Consider the following 24717-nt stretch of genomic DNA (forward strand, 5'->3'; position numbering starts at 1 on the left):
GCCCGGGGACCCGGTCATCCATCTGTGACATCGAGAAGCCAAAGTTCCTGCTTCGAGCCACCTTTTCATTATGCCCTTAACTACATATTCCCTCTCCCCGACCATGCCTTAGTTTTCTACTACTGGGGTTTAAGCAACTTAACAAAAAGTTTAATTTCTGAGAGGTACAAAGAAATAAAGCTCTGAGAACACCTTCCAGGGGGAAAAGCATGGAAAGCTGATTTTATGTAAAATTATAGAGTATAATCTAATACCTTTTATTTTTTTTTTTAAATGAGGAAGTTGGGAGGAGGAAGGAGAAGACCTTAGAAACCAACTGTTTTGTAACAAGCATATCAGAGTCCTAGAGTCCAAGATTCAGAGTCAGTACTTTCCTGGATTAAGAATTTGATAATTTTTCTTCCTGTAAAACTGACATATTTAATCGAGTTTCTTTTCTAAGGCTAGCAGAGCTAGAACGCTCTTTCAAATTCTTGATCAATGTCTAAGCAGGACTTGTAATCAAATGCCAACCTGCATCACAGTCTCCTGAGGAAAAATCCCTAAGAGGTATAATCTCTGTTTTCAGCAGGCTTACAGGAGACTCTGGCTTAAAATTAACAAAATGATGTTTCAGTGAGGTTGGGAAAGTTATAACTCAAAGTGGGATGGCATCACACGGGACCAAAAAGTGGGCGCCGACATCCCTGGGCCTGCTCCTGGGGGCTCTTGAGTCGCAGGCATGGCCACTCCTGACCCTGGGGGGTGCCCTTGACACAGAGGTGCTTCCTCGCCTTACAGGCAGGTCTTTCTCTCATTCAAGCCCAGCCTCAGATCATGGGCACTGCAGACGGGGAGAGACCTGTCCCCCAGCACGTCCATGGGTGGCCTCTGCTGTTTCCCAGGGCTGACCTCGTTTTCTTGTCTCCTGGGCTTCAGGACTTCATACCTGCTTTGTCCCTAGATAGACCACTCTATGCTGTAGCCTGGGGCTAGGAGGCCTTATCGAGGTAAAAGCCACTTTTAGGGTTCTCTGCCCGTAACAAACACGTACCGGATCATGACGCTAGCACTCCCTGGTCCTGAGCACCCTCAACCGAAAGCAAGCCGCACACACCGCTGAATGTTCACAGCTCCTCGACTCAGCACGTCGGGCTCATGCAACCCAGCTGCAAACCCCGCGTGCGTCCGCCCCACCCACCGCCCTCCAGGCAGCTGGATTTTGACTCGGACTCAGCACACAGCCATTCCATCAACTCTGCTGAACGCTTTTCAGTCCCTTTCTCATTCTTTTTCGAACCTCCATCCACCAGGCCATTTTCCTCTTTCCCTCCTTCCGTCTCCAGAGACCTCAGCCAGCAGAAGCACGAGCTTCTGGATTATTCTTTTCACTGTATCTGAGACAGTCTGCTTAATGTTCAGATACACAGCGGGGAGAAAAGGCAACATATTTTTACTTTAGACCCTTTCAGAAGGCATAAAAAAATACAGTACAAATACAAATCACTTGACAATTTTATGATTAAAACCAACACATGGAAAACAGACAGTTTTGAGTTTCGCTAACATAATCAAGCATTTCATGGCAACCCGCTCAGCTGCCCCGTTTCTCAGATCTATTTCTAGATGTACCAAACGCGTCTACAGATGAAATCGCTTTCGTACCTGGAAGAGGTCGTCTCCAGTGTTAAAAGCAGAAGACAGAACTCCAGGTGAAAACCCACCGGTTCACGGGAACCGTTTCTGGATTTATGAAACACGCAAAAGCCAGGTTCCCAAGAAACACTCGGTTCAGTGTACATGGGTATCATGTCAACATGTGAAATGTGACTGTAAAAAAATGATATGAGCATGTTTCACCCTCGGGTAGGTGATGATTTCTGGCAAGACACTATCCGAGACACCAGGCAGAGGGGCCAAGTGGAAGACGTTTACCATTTGCTTCGTAATAACAAGAAATCCCAGGAGAAGGTCATCGGCGTGACAGCGGACAAAGTCCTCGGGGACAAGTTTGAGGTGGGGCTTAGCAGTTCCGTTATAGTTGAGGAAAACTATTTTCGTCACTTGGCCAAAAACCATACAAAGGGAGGGAATTTAAACCCTAGTCGACTTGACTCCCCCAACATTTTTCTGCTTGAAGCAGGATAAAAAGCCTTAAATTTTGGCTGCATCTCTATTTATGTAACAACCACAGCTGCTCCCCAGAATAGCGGCTGCTGGCTGAAAGAATTAAGGGCTTTTGTTGCTAACATTTGAGTCCGTTTTCTATAGCACTTGACTGAGTTTCTCTCTACTCATTTTCGTGCCCTGAGTCTGAAGGGAGACGAGGAATCTGACCATTATTAGCCTGGCAATGGTGCCATCAGCTATGTGGATGGACTTTAAAATCAAGGCTCATCTTCTCAACAAGAACACATTTAGCTTCTCATTCTAGTGTGCGACAGGCGATCTCCTGACTACCTGGAACATACTAACTATCCACCTTCGAAGGGCGTCAGCGAGGCCCTTCCCGTTCATAACTCCCAAAGAGACATATACAGTGCTCCTTCCGTTTTGGGCTGCTGGCCTAGCACTGAATCGGGTGCCCTCCCCAGAAAATAACAAAGAGAACCCTCGTCAAAGCTATCAAAGGCGTTAAAAAAATACAAAAGTTATTTTCTCCTTTTGATTGCTATTTACTTGTGACAACGATTTGTTAAAAATATTACTTCTGTCTTTGGGAAGAGAGCATTCTCTTCATATAATATGGAAAAATAAACTCTACCAACCCCACAGTTAACATTCTCCACGACCGCCCTGGGGCTTTCTTTAGCTTTCGCATCTCCGAATATCATCACCAGCGTAAATGTGCTACGTTTTTCCAGTAGGCGAAGAACGTTTCTCACTATCCAGCGCTGCAAGGGAGAGAAAAAGGAAATGGCGAGGCTCCCGCATCTCTGAAGGGAGAGAGTTAGGAAGTAGGATGGGTGGTTTGCTAACAAAACGAAAGAAAACAGGGTGGTTTCAGGCCCTCCTAAAAAGTCGTGGGATGTCCCCTCATCTCTTCTGACCACTTACGGCCCAGCCAATGCTCGTAGATTATTAACGGGAGGGTAGGGAGCCACTAAGTTAATTATCGGTGTCATTGCAAAGGAGGGCTCATCTTCCCCGCCCAGGATCACCGTAGAACACCGAACTGGATGAATGGGAGAAGACAAAGATCCATAAAAACAGTAAAATGTTTATTTTCTTAGAAAAAAAAAAGTGGGGAAGAGGGATTCGAAATGATTGTGATCACACTTCCGTCTGCATCTGAGCAAAGCCAATGTTGCGAGCTCAATCCTTGATTAAGATACCTAGTAAATGAAACAACTGGCTGCTTGCTCCCGTGTCACTTCCAGGAGTCATGTCACACCACATGCTTTTAATCGATAATGGCTTCTCTACTTCTTCTTAGCCGAGAAAACAAGGCTTGCCATAGCAACCATCCCATCTCCAAAGCGCAGCATTGCCAGTGAGAAGCAAGGCTCTGGACCGCTCGGGAGAGACAGGGAGGAAGGAGAGAGGGGAGGAGACGCTTAGAAGCAGAACCAGTCTAGAACAGAAGTTTGATATCTGAGTTCACCACTACCTCATCTTATAGAAAATAGGTTGGAGAGCCTCTGGAAAACCAACAGTATCTTTAAGGTGAAATTGCAGAATTTTGCTGCATACCTGGACACGAGAGAAGTGAAAAGTTGCAACAAGTTTTAACTAGCAGCAACAAAGAAAGTTCGAGAACAGTTTTTTTTTGTTGTCGTTGTTTGTTTTTAGCAATATTCCTTTGCAAGTTCATTAAGAAACACTGTAATTTAATGGGGCATACGATATGGAACGATCTTCTTTCGCTATAGTGCTGTTCTTTGAAGAGGACCGACCTTTGCAAAGATTTCAACTGGGGTGCAACCTATTTACACAGTAGTAGCTCCTGGTCTGCGCGGTAGAATCGGTGCTATGTGATATCCTCTTCTTCCGAACAGTAATCTCGACCCTTGAGGGGAAAAGAAAAGAACAACACGTGAATGAGAAGTTTAAAGCGGAGCCTGAGACAGTCGCTCACACTTAGTTTTCTCTCAGTCCGTCTCTTTGACCAGAACTCAGGCTTTACCAGTGACTCTTGGGCACTGGTAAAGGTGGATAAGTTATCAATACGTGTTGGCTGATTGATAAACTGTAGACACTTCAAGGCCTGGACATTTGACCAAGCCCCACTTTACTTTAGATTGGTAAGAACTTATCCTAGGCACAGACGAGACTCAGCCTTTCACTGAGAAATTACCATATGGACGGTCCATTCAGGAGACCGATTTCTCATGAACAGGAGAAACTGAAATGAACTGTGAACGAGTCACTTTCAGCTTCAGGCTGTTCCCCTTCTACAGCCACATCTCCATGCCCAGGATTTACAACTTTACACAGGGGGGTGGTATAATCCAGGGTATCCTAGTTTTAATCCACTCTAAATTAAAATAGGATGAAAACAAACAAACAAACAAACATTCATTGGATATAACATATCTTAGGACACGTTTGGTATGTGTGGGATGCACAAGAAAGGTGAAAATGCTTTCGATTCGTTCGCTAACAAAACAGGTTACTTGAAGGCTTACGAACTCTACACAATCCCTGCGTTTGAACAGATCTCGTCTTCTCTCCAGTAGGATATATACTGCATGAAGGCGGGGTTAGGGCTGGGAGGTCACCTCCACGTCTGACCTGGCTGGGTTGCCTTGGTCAAAGCACACAGGGCTTCTTGGTCTGTAATCCCTCACAGATAGCACAGGAACAAAATACCTGCCTGCATCACAATGGCATAGATAAGGGTTTTGTAAATACTATTTGCTTCCTTTGACCTTTTTCTTTCTACATACACACTATGTATTTCAATTTTTTTACGGGGGGGGGGCGGAGGAATAGTCCTTTAAAAACAGAATTATCTAAATAATTAGAACTTATTCCTAAAAGCATCTAAAACTTGAAGAATATGATAATTTTGCATAAAACGATTTCTCAAATGCGCGGTTTCTTTGTCACCATATCCGTGTGTGGAACTGTCTCACATTCCCCTAATAGTTAAGCTGGAGTAATCCTGGCTCTGTGACTTACTAGCTTGGGGGCCTTGATGAAGTCACCCTTCTGCGTCTCAGTTTTCCCATTTGTAAAATGAAGATAACAACAGTACCTATGTCATATGGTTGCAGAAAATTAAATGAGTTAATAGTAGTAAAGTGATTCAATAGTGCCTGGCACATCATTTATACATGTTGTACATGTGTGCCCACACGTATGCATATGGTTTGATTAATAAAAAAACACTATCACGCACTGAAGTCTTCAGGGGTCGCCTCTTCCCATGCTGAATGGCCCCAGACTCTCTGTTCTCTCTGAAGACGATCCACTTATTGGCATGTTGTGGCTTCTTCCACCATGTTTGCCAACCCTCGGCCCTGCTACGTGCAGAGCATCTGAGCCCAGTGTCATCTCTAGACTTGTTCTACTTGCTGCATAAAGTGTCTCCTGGGCAGAGAAACTGGGTAACCAGTCTTCCTGAGAAGAGAGGTATGCACTCAGCAATCATCCCTGGCTCACAGCCTCCCTGGCACCACCGTCCAAGCAGATGCCATCACTAGCCTTGGCTCAGACCACTCAGGAGACACTCACTGGGCCATGTGTTGGAGAGTTAGAGAGAATGTCATGGGCCCTGACTGTTGGGCCTTATGTTCTAATATGGGAAACTGGACACATATCAAACATGTCAATATGATGCTTGAAACATATCAGGTGACGCTGTCCACATATCCTCAACTCATGTGACTCAGGAGCAGACCTGCAAATGGATGCTCGACATTTAGCTGGAAGGGTGAGGCAGGGCTCAAGAGTTTTCATGGAGGTTTTATTAGAAAAGGAAAGCGGACATTTCTAGTGTGTATATGGATGCACACGGTTGTGTAACATTGAGCAAATTACTGGGCTTTGGTTTCCTAGGGTTAATAATGGCCTCTGTCTCATAGAGTTGTGATCAGGATTAAATGGGAAAACTATGGTGTCTGGCAGGTAGTCAGTAAATATTTGTGGCTGCTATTATTACTACTATTACTATTAAACCCCGTGTTAGTTCAGTCCCCTGGCAGAGGAATAGGGACCTCCTTCCTTGTGGTTGTCAGGTGAATGAGGACTGCGGTCGTAAATTATGATCTGACAGGTGTCAGGGGGCCCTCCTTCCCACCTGAGCCTTGTACCCAAGACAGGACAGAACTTCATATACTCGAATAAAGCTTCTATGGCAGGTATCTAAGTCCTTTCCCTTCCTTAATCTAAATGAGGCCCCATATCAAAGCAAAGGGCCAGCTGACCAATGTGGGGTTCAGAGAGCACCTCACCCATAAGGAAGACTTGGATGCGATAGACAGACAGACAGACAGACATGCCTGTGAACTACTGTACTGATTGATAAAGCAGTGTCTCCAGCCCTGTACAGGAGTTATAGAGTTCTGCAGCAGAAGGTACATTTCAGACCCTCCAGGTTCACCGTTACCGGTAAGAGAGCACCCCCTTTTGAGGGACAAGCGAACCCTCTGTTTAAACTCAAGACTGCAACTTTAATTTCCCAAGCATTCGCTCTTCTGAAATTACTAAAATTATTATGAGAAAGAGAAGGAAAACTGCATTCTTGGCTTTGCAGACATTATTTCATCAGTATTCACACCAGTCTTGCAAGGAGGGAGTGGTGCCTGGTGACGGGTGGCCCCTCAGAGAAGCCTGAGACCAGGTGGTCCCTGCCTTGTTTGTCATGACTGTATTGAGTTGGTACCTAATTCAAATTCGAATCGGTCTTCTTTGTGTTATTATCACCTGTCAGCAGCTCTGAGAACAAAATATTTTACGAACAAAAAACCTGGAAATTAAAAACATCGACAGTACAAGCTCCCTTATGGCTGGTGTCATTTTAAGAAAGGGGAACCCCAGGGCGGCCCCATCTCAGCATCACCTGGGGATCCCACCTGCAAACTGGCTCTACCTGGCAGGGCAGGGAGCTTCCTTCTATAACACGACTTCATGTCTCATTTAAATTTTTAAAGAACTGTGCAAAAAAGAACCTTAAAACCGTCAGCTGTCGGATGGTGGGAAGTAGGAGCGAGCTGGGTTTGGGCGTTACACAACTCTCTTAGCTGACACACACACTTTCCCCTTCAAAGGACTACAATATGGAAGTCTTTGCAAAGACGCTTTGCACTGTTGAAAATAGGGACTGTTGGACACAATTCGACCCTTGTGTAAAGGACACACTAAAAGTTACAGAGAGCAAACGCCTATGAGGACCCCACAAGTTGGAGGACCGGAAACGCCCGATGATGCTGGAAGGACCACAGGGGCGTTTTGGTGCAGACACAAAAAACTGCAAGGGACTTTTGCTTACTGCAGTTTCCATGTCCTCTTCAGCTGTCTGTATTATTTTCTTGGCAACTTAAAGAAGTTTATGTCAACTCAGAACATACATTTGTAAGGTTCTAGGGTAAAATCTTCTGTTCCTTGAAATGTCTAGGCTAAGAATTAGGGATATTAAGGAGGAGAGAAGGAAAAGACGTTATGCTAATTGTACATTCTGCAAGTGAAAAGAGCAGCTCAAAGAGTAACCTCAAATGAAGAAACTTTTCTTGTAAAGTGCCTACAGTACTTTCTCCCCTTAAGTTTAAGTAGACAAATAGTTTAGGGCTATACAGTTTCACGTGCGATTTTATCGTACGAGTCCTCAGTATATTTTTGTAGACGTGTGTGCATTCAGCCTAACGTGTAACCCTCAAGCATGCAACAATCAGCAGTGAACTGAGTAGTTTCCCGGGGAAGTAGATGAGAACTAGATGAAAGCTACCGAGAAGAAGCACCGAGTCTCAGTTTCCCCATCTTTAAAATGGGAACAGTAAGACCTAACTTGCAGTGTTGTGGGAAACAGAAGTAATACCTAAGGTGTTTAGCAAAGCTTGGCACATGGTAGGTACTTACTAAATTAAAGCTCTTATGATGATATTGAAAAATGAGATCAATAGATCCAATAGTAAATAAGCCACTCAGGCGAGAAATTGGGCCCATTGCTGGATCAATTACACTCAGTTCCTCAAACAAGCTGGGCACCTCAGTGTCTCCTGGGTGCCTGCCTGTCTTCCTCCTTCCTGGCTGGCTCTTCCTGCCCCCAGCCCTCATCCATCCATTACTTCTCATTTTCTAGATCTCTACTTCAATGTCACCTCATTGTCTTTCCTGGACACTCTGTATCCAGGAGCACTTCTTACTCTGCTTCAATTTTATTTATATTATTTTATTTATATTACTCATTATTATCTGACATTATTAATTCATTAATTCATTTCTTTAGGCCATCTTCTCCTTGAATAGAAACGTTTCTGTACTACTGCATCTCCAGGACTTAGACCAGTGATGGCGATGTGTTAGATGCTCAATAAATATTTGTTGAGTAAATGAAAGGATGCGAAATATCTAGATTTTTGACATTTTGGAGTTGGAAGGGGACCTAGAGTTTTCCTCTCTGATCTTGTGTCTAATGTAGGCCGGGCCTCCATCTACCACATTCTCGGCAGGGAACCATGAAACTATTCAACAGCAGGGCCCAAACCCTGCTTTCCTCCCACAGAACGGCTTAGACTGGGTTTTTGGAACCAGAGGATGGATCTTCCCAGACTGACGGCATCCCTTGGTCCATTACCTGCAAATAATGTGATTTCCATCTAGATCTCTCTCCTCTGCATGTGTGTCAGTCTTCCCATGTATTTTTTTTTTAATGGACCCACCAAAAACAAAACACTAACACAGAATAAGATATCTGAGAAGTACAGCCTAAGATATGTGAGGATTAAGTATCTGACAAAGAGGATAAGAGAAACAACAGATTCCAAAAGAATCAATGTGCTAAATTTTAGCAATAACACAACTGAACGTAAAACTGAACTTCTGAACTTCTGTCAAAGCTCTGGAGAGAGGGATAGCTCTTAGCCTCAAAGGAATAGAAAAAGATCACAGGAAAATGATGACAAAGATGAGCACATCCGATGACGTAAAAATGGACCTTTGCACGTCAAAAAATAATACGACGAAATAAAAAGCCTAATCTCATAACGGGAAAAACACCTATAGCATACAATGTACAAATGATAAAAGTTATATGAGAAGCTCATCCCAATAAAAAAAGAATGGTGAGGGGATTTCAATAAGAAGGAAGAGCAAAGTGGAAACTCACTCAGAACAAAAGAAAGCCAGTAAACATACACATAGAAAAAACGATCTGCTTCAGTAATCAAAAATACAAATTAAAATAATGAGAATTTTAAAATAGCCACACCCAGTTCTCGAGTGTACACAATGAAATATGACTCTCATATTGCTGGCCTCAGTGTAAAATGATGTGGCTTCTTTGAAAAGTAATTTGATAATATTTACTGTGAGTCATAAAAATGTTTATACCTTTCATTACAGCAATCACAGAAATCAGTATCAAAGATCAACCCCCAAATAAATATATTTAAAAAATATATATGCATTGGTTCTTTGAGGCGGGAATGGGGATTGAATATAAGCAGGCAGGAGGGATCTTATTGAGGTGATAGAAATATTCTAGAACTGGACTGTGGTGATGGCGGTGGCATTTGGTAAATTTACTGAAATTCATTGAATTGTACATGTCACATGAGTAAATTTTATGATATGTAAATTATACCTCCGTTAAGTTGTTAAAAGTATATGTACAAATATTTTCGCTGCGGCATTATTAGGCATGAAAAAAATCAAATATCCGTCCCCTTCCCCCCATCGAAAAAAAAGGTGACTAATTTATGGCTCTTGCACTCTCTGCTACCAAACAAAGAAAACCAACAGGACCAGTCACCCGCCGTGTCTCAAACAGGCAGGTCCTTCCCGCGCGCCACTGTGACTTCATACAATTCTCTGCTCTCGCTTCCCCTCCCAGTCTACTCCACAGGGCTCCTGCAGCTTCACCATCTTGTGCCTACACCGTATCTTTAAGTGAAATTTCCCCCAGGTGTTCTCGGGTGAATCAGTCTCTTCCTCTCTCAGTGGTCCTTCCATCCTACCACCACGTTTTATAGTAGTTTCAGCCAAAATGTCTTTTTGATAGCTCACGGAATCCTTGTGCGGTTCATATCACAACGATTATGAATTAATTCTCAGGTGTTTGAAAAGAGGCAGTGCTCTGTGTGTGTGTGTGTGTGTGTGTGTGTGTGTAAGGATAGAGCCTGTTGAATGAGGTTACATAGAAAGTATCCTGAGACTTTCCTAAGTGAAGTAAATTGTCAATATTTTGCAGATCATGCTGGAAACGGCAGTCCTCTCTAACAATACAACCAATGAAGAGTAAGTTTTGAGCAAATGTCTCAGCAGAAACTGGGGCATAGCCTGGAACTTACGAGAGGTCCAGCGGGACTGCAAGGAGAGGGGACAAAAATTAACAATAGCATCACACTGTCCATTAGTCATCATTTTTGTTTCTATAAATACTATCTCTGCAAACCACATAGGAACCACGTCTAATTCTCTTTCCATAATATTCAGTCAGGCATCTTACGCTCTTATTTTGCTGTCGTCACAAAATTCTGCGTTAGAGAACCTCAGAGGTACGTACTGCGATGGGGCCAGAGAACGAAACATTCCAGTCAAGATTCTCGTGTTCAGAGGAAGCAAAGAGGCATTTTTGTAATAAAGTTTCATTATAGGACTTTGTTTAAACGAGGCTTATTTCTCTCTGGAAGTGTGAGCCGTTCTACTCATCATAAAGCAGGCTTTTGTTTGTTGAGTGACTGAAGAGAATTCCTCCTCCTCCTCTTTATCTTTCTGGATGATGCTGGGAATGGCTATTAGTTTCTGGCCCGCACGGTATTTTGATTCTCCTATCTCCTGTCTGCTTCCTTTCCATGTTCATCTTTCTCTTCTCTCGTCCTGATTATAGGCTTCCTGAGTCTCAGTCTGATCGTCTTTTATGCCGCACGGTGGGACTGACTGGCTTCCTAAGCACCGAAGAGTGTCTTCACTAATGAAACACAATCGCCTCACCTGTATTTTGGTGCAGAAATTTAATGGGCTATCTCCCTTCTCTGCCCACCTAACACCTTTCCCTCGAAGCTTTTCCTCCATGTGTCACCATCCAGAGGCAACCTCCAAGATCCAAGTTTCTATGGGAATCTGGACATTTCAGCTCTGTCCCCGAACCAGGAATACAGGGCAAGAGAGCCACATTCCATCGCTTGAGCGTGTGTGGACGAGGAGCTAGAGTCCAGAATGAACATGATGAGGAGGAGGTGGGAAAAGGGTGGAAAAGTGGAATGAAGGACACCCCAGGGCTGCTGTATATTCTCCTCCTGCAGGTCTGTGGGCCAGAAGCAGCCACTCTCTACCTCTCCTCAAGGCTGGGCCTGTCAGAGCCTCTCCAATCAGGGAGCATTTCAGCCACATTTTCGTTTACAGTCCAACAATAATTTATAACAACTGTTTTGAGGAAATGCTGAAGAAAAGCAAAAATAATTAGCTGTACTGTGAAAGTCCCCTGCCCTGGCTTACTTCATTAGAAAAATCAGTCGCGGCATTAATGGCCCTGTTTCTAATGAGCTTTATTTTAATTAGACTCACACGTTATTATTTCGGTTGGAAAGAGGTCTCCTTTGTAATAAGCAGAGGAGTGTGACAGCCTCTGACTGTTTCTTTGACCACATATAGGAATGATCACCACGATAACTACAGCAGTAACAACAATCCTGGTATACTGGGCTTTTCATTTCCAAGAGAGAATAAGTATTAACTAAACAGCTTTAACTCCCTTCCACGGAGTGTTTATTATATTCAAATCCTCATTCCACTGACAGAAGGAGGAGATTTTCGAAGCCGTAAGGCACATATATCTCAAGATTTATCTGACCTTGGCACTCAGATGACTTCAGAGATGCTCCTTCCCCATGAGGATAAAGAAAAGCAAGGACAAAGAACCAGGGACATTCCCATCTCCAGGCCATATTCAACTGATGAACTAGAGCAGGGGTTGGCAACTTTCTTTGCCAAGGCCAAACAGTAAATATTTTGGGCTTTGTATTCCATACAGTCTCTGCTGCAACTCAGCTCTGCCATTGTAAGCATGGAGGCAGCCATAGTCAAAAGTGGGGGTGGGGGGTGGGGGGACTGGGGGACAAAAAAAACGAGCATGGCTATGTTCCAATAAAACTTTACTTGTGGACACTGAATTTGGAATTTCACATAAATTTTGACATGTCAGAAAATATTATTCTGGTTTTTGTTTTTCCCAACCATTTAAACATGCAAAAACCATTCTTGTCCGGTGGGCTAGATTTGGCCCATGGGCTGTCATATGCCTGTTGCAGAATAGAATTACTGTCAGTGGTTCAGAGGTGAACACTGAGAAGGCTCTGGCCCTCTTTACTAAGAGCTCAAACGGCAGAGATAATTTCCATCTCGAGAGACATTTCTTTTGGGATGGGACCAGAGTTCCTCTCCAAAATGTCATTTTATAAAATGCTTACCATTTTACAAACAAGAAAACCATCGATCAAAATCAAAATTAAATTAAAAAATTTTCCTACGACTCCATCTTCCTAATAATCAGAGAGGGTTCAAGTTTCATTTAAATCTCTGTCCATATAAATGCCATTTTACTATAGTTTCGATCCTATGATAGACACAATTTTTTTAATTTTGCCTTTTTCACTTAATGTTATCTTATAAAAATTCTCCTTGTTGTAACAAATTCCTTATAATGGTGACAGATATACCATAAATTTTTTGTAGAATTATTTGTGGAAGATTTCTAGGATGTTTGATGGGCTTAATTCAAAGGGATGTCTTAATTAGTCTATTCTCAGGTGTAAAAGTTTATATTTAAATACCACTTTTTTACCCCCAAGCCAGGACCCACTTGGTAGCCAGGAGCCTCCTTGATCTCCTCTAGGATTCACTTCTTCTGAGACATGAAGCCTCATGGGTCCCCTCTAAGGTCCACTTCCTTTAGGACAATGCCTTTAGCAAGTGTGGGATTTCAATCCGTATGCCTCTTGACAAAAAGACGTGCCTTCCAGACAAACCCTTTAGAGCTCTTCATTTTGAACTAACTGTTTACATTCTAGAATTTATATTGAACATGGTTGGAAGTTTGAGGAGACTAAGCACCTACCTCCTTTCCTTATGGTCAGAAGGAGTCAGATGAGAATTGGTTTCCTAGCTGGATTAGAAAATCTGGCAGGCCCTCCCCATCTCTTGCCCCCTCACTCCTGATACCTTACAGATGGTGACTGACACACCCAGTCACAGGTGGAGAGAAAGGGGAGGGTGGCTAGTTTCCCACCTGGTTTGTCTTACTGCTCCACAGGCCAGCAGGCCAGAGAGGAGAGAGTGTGAAAAGCTGGTTTCTTTCCTTCCCACACAGAGGGGTGACATCGCTAGCTGGATCACAGTGTCTCACTTCCTTTAACTTTTCTCTTTGCTTTCAGAACAGGAAGCAGTGCATCTGGCCAGGAAGAGAACTGTAGCCATTGAGAGGAGGTCCCTGCCCATCGAGCCTAGAGAACAATGAACTAGCCAGTTCATTATGCATCCTGAGTTTTCTACTGGCCTGATGAACCGAACACATTTCCTGGGCATGAGCACTTGGGGAGGATGACAACTGAGGAGAGCCCAGAGGATACATGAGAGGCTGGGACAAACAGAACCGACTACTTTGTGGAGATGATTTAGCCAAATGGGTTATGAAGCTCTGATTAATTAAGGTTGGTCACACATTTGGCCAACTGGCCAATAAGAATAGCAATTGATGGGGGCCCACTGCATCTGTGGCCATGACTATCAGAGCTGTTAAAAACAGGAATGATTTCAAATGAAATCTGAAAGAGGAGTGTTTCGGGTGAGCTGGAGCGTGGCTCGGTGCCCGTAGACTGGTGCTTCCTGAATGTTTTCATCCACCGAGCTGCACGCGCTGGGAAGCAGTGGAAGGGGTGAGCAAGGCCAGTGACCACTGTGTGATCTGCTTTTTTTCCACTTTACATTTTGTCATAAACATATTCCTGTTTTCATAGACCTCTTTTAATTTTGAGAAATTTAAAAGTGACAGGAAAGTATAAAGATCGTAATAAACACCATATTTTCATGACTCAGACATAAGAACTAGTAATATTTTGTAACATTTACTTCTAGCCACCACCCTCCCCTCTGAGAAATGAAACTACCATCGCAGTCCTCCGCCCCCATCCCCAGGCGTGACGGCGGTCATGGGTTTGGTATGTGTCCTCTAGCATATTTCTGATACTTTAATATTCATATCATATTCGTACTATATCAAAAAAAATGATATGTGTGTATGAATGTTTAATATATAACAGATACCACTTATAAATATAGCATGTAAAAACATACCATACTAGTGTGTGTATATATTTATGTGTGTGTGTGTGTGTGTGTGGTGTCTATATATCAGTGCCTGATATACCTGGTACTTAACAAATATATATGTTTATTTTAGGCAAAGCAACCCTTGGTTGACCTCACAGATTGCAAGGACCTTGTCAGTTAACAATCCCTTATTTTTTATTTTTTTATGCCTATAGCACCTAGTCTTCCTAGGTGGTCTCCCATCCAAGTACTAACCAGGCCCGACTCTGCTTAGCTTCTGAAATCAGACAGGATCGGGCTTGTTCAGGGTGGCATGGCTGTAGCTTAATAAATATTTATTGAATGTCTATCTATAAACAATGTATGCTATTTTTGTGTTTTTAAATTTGTATTGTCACAAACAATCTTTATCACTCTGCATATTCCTCTATTCATTTAATAATATGATTTGAGAGCTATAATTGTGGCTATACATATGCCTGGTTCATTTCTTTTAACTGCCTCATAATATTGTACTGTAGGAAAATAGAGGGTTGTATTTATTTTCATTTCTCTAGTGACAGACACTTAGGCTGCTTGCAGTGTTTTTCTTTTTCTTTTATTTTTGCTATTGAACTCAGAATGCTTCAGTAAACTTTTTTGTATACATATAAGAGAATTTCAATGATATAGACTCATATGTTTCATTGATGGTTTTTATTGGTTAGCATTAATAAGACCCCTTTATATATTCTGGCTACAGATCTTTTTGACGTTTTAGCTGTTGCGAATATATTCCAAACTAATCTATTGGAAGCTCTGCCTTTGGGAATTACGAGGTTCATTAATAAGGTGGATACTGACCCACGATACTCATCTGGCTCCCGTGTCTATTTTCAAAAGGGAGGCAGAATATGATTAAACATCTTCAAACCACCAAATTTTGAGAATACAAGTTTAAAGGACTTTGGTACCCTCTTTTGAATCTATTTAGCAAAATAGGATTAAAGTGAGAGCAGTCTAGAAGTGTGTGCTCCAAGAGTGCTTTCTCTAGGGATGGAGCAGCATATGTCTCTACGCAACAGAATTTCAAAGGGAGGAGTAAGTGTCCCACAAACCACAAGATATCGCAGAATAAATTCTTAAAGGAATGTACTGAACATAATATGCTTCATAATCCCTTCCCAACTGACAGAAATGGGCGTGTTTCATTCTTTGCTACAGAAGGTCTGTTTAGGGGGAATTTAAAAAGTTGGGGGTAAAGCAAACAGAACAACTAATTATCTCGATAAAAAATTGGGGAGTAAATTGGACAAGATGCCCTTCAAAGTTCCTCACAAGTCAAAATGTTATGCTTCTACATTAGAAGCTCTCAAAAGGCAAGGACCCAATTTCCTAATTTCTTATTATCCTAATTCCTTGTTTCTTGGTTCAGAGGACACATTTCAGTTAAGCTTGTTAAATGAATCAAAGAAGTCAAGTCTTACCATTTTAATGATTTTAGGGGGAGTCCTTTTCCTAACTTTTTGCTGTTTTTGTAGTTACAAGCATTTTGAGGCTGTTATTAGTGAATATGTGTAAAGCAGGATTTGAAAAACCCAAAGAATTGAAAAAGAATGAACCCTCCAAACAGGAAAAAATATGTAGGGATTCAGCTGTACCCGGCTCATAGACCGACTCACTGACTCATTCTGTAATCACAGCTCAAAAGCTAGTACAGGTTATTTAATGGCTCTATAAATGTTCACCCAAATCTAATTCCTTAGCATGTTTATACCACACAAGAGAGAGGTGGGTCAATGCACTGGAAAGTATCCTATTCTAATATTCTACTTACAAGGAGACATCTGTACATTGGGAAGGCACTTGCTCACGCAAGACTCAAGCTGATAAGTTTTGCATTTTCGGTTTTTACTTTCCCTTCTAATTCTCCCAAATCTCTATAAATGGCCTCGATGATATGGATACAGGCAACTTCAAGCAAAATAAAAGCTACCAAGTACAGAGCATGTATAACATACCAAACACTGCTAGAGGCTCTCCAGTGAATTTTCTTTACTATTCCAGACAACTTAGTATTACTTAGTATCCGCAATTTTTTTTTGGTGAGGGAACTGAGGACCAGAAAGGTTAATCAATTAGTCTGGGGTCACACAGCAACTACTGGATCTGGCCCTTGGCTTTGGCCCAGTTCCATGCTGACTCTCTCTCCTTGACTCACTCAGTCGATTTCTCGGCTGGGTACCTGCTGTGTACCCGCTCTGCCGCTTTTTACCAGGAGCTTTTTACCTCCTATCACGCTGAGCCCTCTACTCCAGGAATCTGCTCGACCACATGTCCTTCCTCTGTGTGCTTTTGCTCCTGCTAAGCCCAGTGGTCTTATTTGTACCATTCATTCATTCATTCATTCATTCAACTAGTTTATTAAGAAACCACCTGTCCCAGCCCTGTGTTAGGTTCTGGGGACAAAAAGACAAATGGGACCCAATTCTTATCCTTAGGAAGCTGCCTGTTTAATGCTTCAAGTCCTTTTAGGGATTTTTAAATAAAAAAGCAACCATTAGGGAGGTTGCCACCCTCTCTATTCCCCAGAGATCTCTGTAGGACTAAAACAATGCTCATGGCTGCCAAACACAAGGGCCACGGAGAAGAAGGGAAAAGGAAAGCCCAAGAAGAGGATGGGAAGGAGAAGCTGAAAGACACAAATCAAGGGAATGACACACATCGACATCAGCGCCTCTCTGCTCTGGGTGGTACCTTGGGTGGCCTTCCCTCGCTCAAGTATTTGCACCCATGGCAAAATAACAGCATTCACTGATGATGCCACACACGTCGCTATGGAGTTCAGAGCACTGTCGGCCACACTTCACTCATAAAAATGGTTCTTATATGGCATGTGTATACTACATTGTTCTGGAACCTGAACTCTTCTCTGCTGTTCCCTAAAGAGCCAGACTGATAGAACTTCTCGACTGCTCTGAAAATCAAGCCCTTCAGAAAAAAGAAAGTGAGCAGAGACTGAGTGTGTTGCATTTCCTTTAGGCTTGTCGCCTTGGCTGTATCACCTGTTATGATTAGCTACATGGCAACACTAAGACCCTTAAAGCTGAGTGTGTGCATGCTTTACCCGTGGTTCCTACACCAGTGTCACCACTGCGACTATTAGAAGTCACTGCATAAAGCTATGCAGTAGGGAGAAAAACAAAACAGGACCCTGTCGCATTCTTACCCTTATAATTACAGCTTTCATTCAGGTGACAGATGAGAAAAGGAATACGCAGGAGAGAGAGAGTAGGCAAGGCAGGGGGATGATGGGAAGGGAGACCCAGGAAGGGTTTGGTTATTAGCAAAAGCAAGACTGCACTATGTTTACCACGAAGCAAGAAATTGTTTAATGAGATGATTCTGGCAGCCGAGCCCACTTCCAAAATACACATACATGTCAGCAAGGGCATCTCTCCACCGGTGTTGAAGACCTCGGTTGTTACCGAAAGTGATAAACTGGGGGGGAGGGACATGCTAAGACTTCCTCTGCACACTATTAGAAGTCACTGCATAAAGCTATGTTGCATAAAGAATGCCGTGCGACATTCTTTAGGATTAGATACAACAGTCCCATGTTTTTTAATCACTAGCATGCATCGAAGAGGCCTTTAAACACACCAGAACGTAAAACCTACCAGTGGCTGCATCTGCCAAACATTATATTTTATTCTACAGCAGCTCTGAGGTTAAACTGTCTACTACAGGCATAGTTTATATACAGAACCAAACATCATAGTTCATAATCACACGCAAGGCACTCTCTTCACCAGATGAAAAGCAAACACCTTCTGATCTATGACATCCTGATTCATAACGTGGTTCAGATGGTCTGACATAATATTAAGAGAAGAAGCCCTTGAAATAAATTTGTAACCGCGGACCTACCGTGATCTCTCTCACCAACTAGGTTAGTTCTGGGGCCAAGGGACTCAGGCCACTTCAGGAACCCAAACATTTTCTAAGTGTAAATGATTTTTCAATAGATGTAGAGGTCTACAGATAAACAACCATCTTTTAAAACCAGCTGATTCAAATCCACACACTGCTCTTTCTCAGACATTTCCTCAAAACGTCACATTGAATAATTCCAGTCGACAGAGGCGAAGTCTCAAAATCATACAGGAATATGGGAGATGATACAGTAGGCGAGCTGATGGCTCATGCTTGGGGTAAAGCGCTATGAGCTTTTTCGGGGAGAAGAAGAAAGGGAAGTAACAAAGGAGGGAGAATGGACTTCTCTCCCTTCGGTCTCTCAATCTTTAAAGTCAGAGAGATATATATATAAATAAGGTTGCTGGAGAGGCTCATGGGTCAGTTAGTTGGGCCATAGAGCTGAGGAGAAACACATTAATGGGATACATCTTAAAGAAATCCTCGAGTTCTTTGCCTGGGACCCAAGGACAGGCTTCAGGGAATTATAAAACCCTGACATTTTGCTCAAGAATTCTGTGTATATGATATCATGTGCATTTTTATAGGGAGAGTCTATAACTTTTCAAGATTCCAAAAAAGATGCCCATGGCCCAACGAAGCTTAAGTCTTGAAGGAGGAAAACTAACCAAATGTAAATGACGTTGAACTGAGATATTCTTTATTTAATATTCAGAGTTGTTTTTATAAGAGGGCGAACGACTCCTTGGTAGTCAGCTGTTCTTATCCCCATAAAGCAACATATAAATCCCTGTTTTTGCCTAGAAAGATACTAATATCACAGATGTTTAAAAAATGTATTTACTTTTTCTGTTTCTTACAAGTAAGGTCGAGTGTACAGCAGAAAGCATATCTTAAAATCAGATGTGATCTGCATTTGGTACCATATTCAGAAACTCCTCCATGGGGCCAAGTTTTAGTAATCTAGATATCTTCTTTCTCCTCTGAAAACAGAGTTTAAATCATTATCTGACTCTGCAATAAATTGTCATTTTCTTTAAGCTGCAAAATTAGTTAAATGTCACCGCTTCATATAAGGTTCATGAGCCTGTGAATGGTCAGGCACAACAATGGTAGATTCCAATGGAATAGTGGTGAGTTACCAGAGTGAAACACGATGAGGTAAAAATAAGTGAGACGCTCTCATTGTTTCGCAGGATTTTTACTCCCCAAGAGGAAAAGCAAAAGTAAATCAAACAGGAGTTGCCAAGCTCTTTTGAACTCTCATTGATCTGATCAAAGCTCTCCCTAGTTCACCTTCAGAGGTAGCTCAGTGTCCCCGCCTTCCACCTACGTTCGATGCAGGAGGACCTGTCTCACAGTGACAACGGCGGGCAGGAGGTGACAAAGGAAGGATGGACTCCTCCATTGGTAAAATAATTACATTTTTAAAGAAATCCACTTTTAAAATTGAACACCTCAGACAAAGGAGCTGTTTCCTACTTAATTTGTATCCCATATTGCCTATTGATTTTTCTATCCTGAGCCACTAGTATAAGGTCTGGTACTCAGTAAGTATTAAATAAATAAAAATTTAAAAGCATTTTTGCTTCTTGCTTTTCTGCTGGTCCATCTGTGATGCAAAGGTTAGCTGTAGCTAGTTCAGCCCCGTGACAGTCTCTGAATTAAGGTCGGGTAGTCTAAATCAAGTTTCACTACAAATATTTAACCATCTAAAAGTCCTAGTTTCTTTATACTAATAATACTTTTATATCTATTTTTAAGAAATTTTTATTTTATTTTCTATATCTATCTTGAAAAAGACAGAGCAGAAATTTCTTTTGATATTAGGAGAAGAGTTGAAAGGTAAATTCAAACCATGCTGTATAGGCATTGAATAAATACAATAGATCAATCAAGGAAGGGTGGGTTTAAATCTCCCCGGGTTCAGTCAATTTTGCTTCATATCATTTTAAGGAAGAAAAAAGGAATTCCTGGACATTTCTGAGAGAGATTAAATCTCAAAACTCGAGGCCTCTGAGAATGACTCCAATTTTCAGCAGGACACTCTTGAGTTTAATCATTTTTTAAATCAACCCTATAAAACCTAAAGAATAGATCTGAGTTACATTTACAGTTGTCCTCGTGATAGCTCGGACCAAAGAAATGTTTAGCAATGGTAAAAATCAGGAAAATAATTTGTAAGACTCCAACTTCTAATTTTGGTTATATAAACTGTGGTGAAGATAACATCAAGTCAAACACATATATTAAGAAGGAACATTTTAATTTTTGGAGGATCAATGTTTAAGTGATACATAGGACAGAATATTCACAATATTCAGAAGGATGAACTTTAGAGAAGCAGAAAAGTTTGGTTCTGAGAGGAGAGAAAATTCCTCTAGAAATCTGTAACTGGGTGCATGTCACAGATTAAGCAATAGCTCTTAGAACATAAATGTTTTCAATAGTAGGAAGACTGTTTATGCTGAATCTATGAATCTCCTGTGTCCAGGGAAGTTCCCATCTAGTAAATGATCAAGTTAGAAGCTTTGCTTTTGTTGTGCGAAACACGTCATGATCTACACTCTGGATGCCAAAAAAAAAAAAAAAAAAGGGAAATCCAAGTGTCCGATGGGAACAACGAATTTCAGTTTTGAGTAAAAACAGGTAGAATTTCACTTATGAAAACACACCGGAAAAGCATTCGATCATCTTAAATGCCATGTCAGGGTTTATAAAGATAACTTACGATTCGGGTTTCAATTTTTACAGACTACCTCTGACTACTAGCAGATCTTTTTATTGCCAAAAAGCTAGCGGAGGAACAAAAATCTAAACAAACTGAATGAGAAAGTAAAGATCTTCACCAATACAGTGGGAACAAAATATTTCTTTTTATGCTTCTCTTTACTAAAACAAAATGCTATCAGCAACTTGAACAGCTTTTGAACCAATATGTGAAACTTGGTAATTACTCGTGGATGAAATTTTCCCTCTAAAAAGTCATGCGTAAGCCAAAATTTCACTAAAAATAAAAATATTACACTTCTAAATGAGTATGCATAGTCATGGAGTACTATAGACTAAACTACCATTTTAATTCATTACCCATCTCAATTTTTCACAGTGGTGATATTTGCTGGTCTTTTAATGGTGCATTAGGAGATTATAGAATTATTCTTTCACGGGGTCTGCCATAGAGTGGGGTCTGCTGCTGAAATACTGATGAATTTAAGACCTCCTTCATTATCTGCCATTGAGTGATGTATACTATAACTTAGAAATTCATAAAGAAATGCTCAGATAAAAGGACCACAAATATATAAAAATTAAAAAAATTTCAATGTGATGCCTTAACCAGTGATATGTTCTGAATTTACGATTTTATTTTTTTCCGACTAAAGCTTTCAAATGATAACACTCAGATTTATAGCTTTAATGGTTAAAACTCACCCCTCTGCAGTGATGAATTGAAATTCTACAAGTATGTAAGCCTGTAATTGTTACAGTAATCCATACTTCATTCAGCTGATTAGCATATGGCACTCTAAGATCCTAAATTCAATTTCCACATGGATCAACTTTGTATTTTACCGTTAATGCAAAATCCACACATTCCTAGAAAAGCAACTTCGAGACTGCTTTGGAGCCACAGAGAAGGGGAATTATTATTATTATTAGTCTGGCAAATCTGGGTAAATCACTCAGGCATTCTGAGCCTCAGTTTCTTTGTCTGTAAAATGCAGATAATTCATGTCTCACGGCCATGACCTCGAGGCAGATATTGATCGCAACACGCAAGTGATGTTTGTAAAAAACCCAGAGCAGTATCAGGCATTCAGTAGGCCTTTGATAAGTTTTGGCAGGTGCCTCCTTGCTTGCAGTCTGAGGTCAGAGCAGGGCATCGAGTGCAGACAATATGCAGACAAATGTTCTTACTAGTCTCTATCTGGCTTTACACACTTGAATTAATGATCAGCAATAGCCCAGGGTCCTGGGAAGCTCTAATATACATTAAATATTCTCAGAGCCACATTATTTTTTTTGGTGTAGGGGGTACTTTTGTTTTAAATCTCTACTCCCCTTACAAGAATAGTTTTGTGGAATCTAAAGAATAAAAAAGAAAAACTAATAAAAAACAGACTCACAAATATAGAGGACAATCCTGTAACGGCCAGAGGGGAGGGGGGCTGGAGGACTGGGAGAAAGGGATGAAGGGTTAAAGAAGCACAAATTAGTAGTTAATAGATGGTCACGGGAATGGGGAGCACGGCAGAGGGAACGCAGTCAGCATTATTGCCATGGCTAGGTGGAGAGCCAGAGGGGAGAAAGAGCAATTAGGGGGATCATTTTATAAACTATATAAATGTCTAACCGATGTTCTGTATACTTGAAACTTATGATAAAATAAAATTTAGAAAAGGGATAAAAAAGAAAAAAAACCCTAATAACTTTGTAACAAAAACCGGAATATAGTTACTTAAATCATGAGGCAATTAGCATGGTTCCCTTGAATCGTGTACTTAATTTTACTTCTTACCTTTTCAATTTTTTCATCCAGCATTCTGAAGAATTCTTGTTGGCTCTCAGAGATGTGCATGCTGAAAAACAAAGAGTAGTTAAGGGCATATTTCATTTTTTTTTTCTTAAACCTGGCTCTCTCAATAAAAATGCCGAGTCCTTAAACTTTGCGGGCAGATATTTATTTATTGCAGACTTTTCCACTGAAATACTCTGAAGTTACAGTAGGGATAAATGTTATTACAGTAATCTTAGAAATGCATTTCATAATAGTTTATCAGGGCTTATGATTTAAGAAATACAATTTCCTTGCAAAGCACATGTTATTTACAGTGATGTTTCTGGGAAGTGCATGCCAAATTTTTTCTTCAGATACCCATTTGTGATTTTAAAAACAGCATAGGCAAGCAGCACAGGCCATATTTCAACCCGGTGTGTAACTGTAAAAAAATATATATCCTAGTTATTATATCGAAAGGTGCAGTTTACAAAGGTTGTCAGTATCAGCATGCTGTTCAGCTGACTGATAGGTGTGGGCTGGCAGCGAACGAGCTGAGAACTTGACATTGGCCCTAAACACCTTCTGCATTGGCAATAGCGAATGTACCTCTCTGGGACTGAAAGTCCACCAGAATGTGGGACTAAGTCAGGAAGCAGGTCTGAGCAGCACTCGTCCTGTGTTTGCTTTTCTTGCGCCATATAACAGCACACGGAGTGAGACTTAGAAGGTGAGGAGAACAGAGAAGACGCAAAGGCTGCGGGGAGGAAGGGACCTTGGTTTTAATGACCATAGTTTCTACTTAGCAAACAGCAGTAGGTGTTCCAAGGAGGTTCGGGACGCTGGGGTGACAGACGCACCACACAGCGCTTATGTCGCTGGCCGTCGGTGCCTCCTGGTTGAAGTGGCTGTGGGTGGAGCAGGGACCTGGCTCTGGAGTAGCTTCTTCTCTTCAAGTCCAGATGCGGCGAGCAGCCTACCTGACATACCCCTTAGCATTATGCCTCATCCTTTAAGGGCCAGAGTGTGTGTGGCACAAGTGATCCCAAACCCTTTAGACCTCCTGTGACAGACAAGGGGGCCAAGGTTTTCCCATGTGTTAAATCAAGATTTAAAATCTGGGAGCACAGTGGCATCAGCGCCGACGCGAAAGGAAAACAAACGTATGTGACTAGCAATCAACTTTCACGGTTATAAAGGACTTTGACATATCATATAATTTTTGCCATCCTTTACATGATCATTGAAAGAAAGTAAATGCCCTGTTTCAGAAACAGGCCCTGTCTTATTGCAGGTTTGAAGGGCGGGGCAGAATCTGGGATGATGAGAACATATTAAACGGTCTCTTCTCTGGCTGGACAGAAAAGCCTTTATGCATAGTTGAGTTTTCCCAGATTCTTCGTGGTTTTACATCTTTAAGAGCCACACATATTTTTCATTTGAGCCACTCTGGTTGCACGTCTTCTAAACTGTATACTTATTTATGGAGGATCGCTCACAAACATGACTCAGCTTTTACTTAGCGGCTAGCGGCCACGTCTATGACCTTCAGTCACAACACTGTTCTGAGATGGCCCCCGAGCGTCTCAGACAGAGAGAGCTGGCCCTTCTCAAGCAAAACGGCTCGAACTATCAGGCTTTAGTTCTTTGCCCGCTTTTGAACTTTTCTCTCATTTCCTCTTGTCAGAGGAGGTATGAGTCCTCTTTCGGTTTCCTTCCCAGTTGCTGCTTCTACTCCATGCGTGGAAATAGCACAGCCAAGTTTATGAGAGTCATATCTAAAGTTATGTGTAAACAGGCTCCCAGGGAGAGCTGGGGGGATTTCTCCTGAGCGGGGAATATGGATGTCCTGGCATCCACTGTGGCTGCTCTGATGCTTTTGGGGCATCCTTCCT

At 41.8% G+C, this 24717-nt stretch overlaps 1 protein-coding gene and 1 pseudogene across 2 annotated transcripts in view; both read right to left on the reverse strand.

Moving 5' to 3' along the window:
- Positions 1 to 3179: 3179 nt before the first annotated feature.
- The window catches only part of CUNH1orf21 (chromosome unknown C1orf21 homolog), a 119644-nt gene continuing 98106 nt past the window's right edge, over positions 3180 to 24717 (reverse strand). For both annotated transcript variants that reach the window (XM_039881252.1, XM_039881251.1), the window contains 2 exons: positions 22844 to 22904; positions 3180 to 3988 (listed from right to left, as the gene is read on the reverse strand). In XM_039881252.1, coding sequence (XP_039737186.1) covers positions 3950 to 3988; positions 22844 to 22904 — 100 coding nt within the window. In that variant the 3' untranslated portion in view covers positions 3180 to 3949. The remainder of the gene's footprint in view (positions 3989 to 22843; positions 22905 to 24717) is intronic.
- LOC120617792 (uncharacterized) lies at positions 14613 to 14731 on the reverse strand (annotated as a pseudogene).

Source organism: Pteropus medius, unplaced genomic scaffold (genome assembly GCF_902729225.1).
Source record: "Pteropus medius unplaced genomic scaffold, Ma_sr-lr_union100, whole genome shotgun sequence".
In the NCBI taxonomy this organism is placed as follows: Eukaryota; Metazoa; Chordata; class Mammalia; order Chiroptera; family Pteropodidae; genus Pteropus; species Pteropus medius.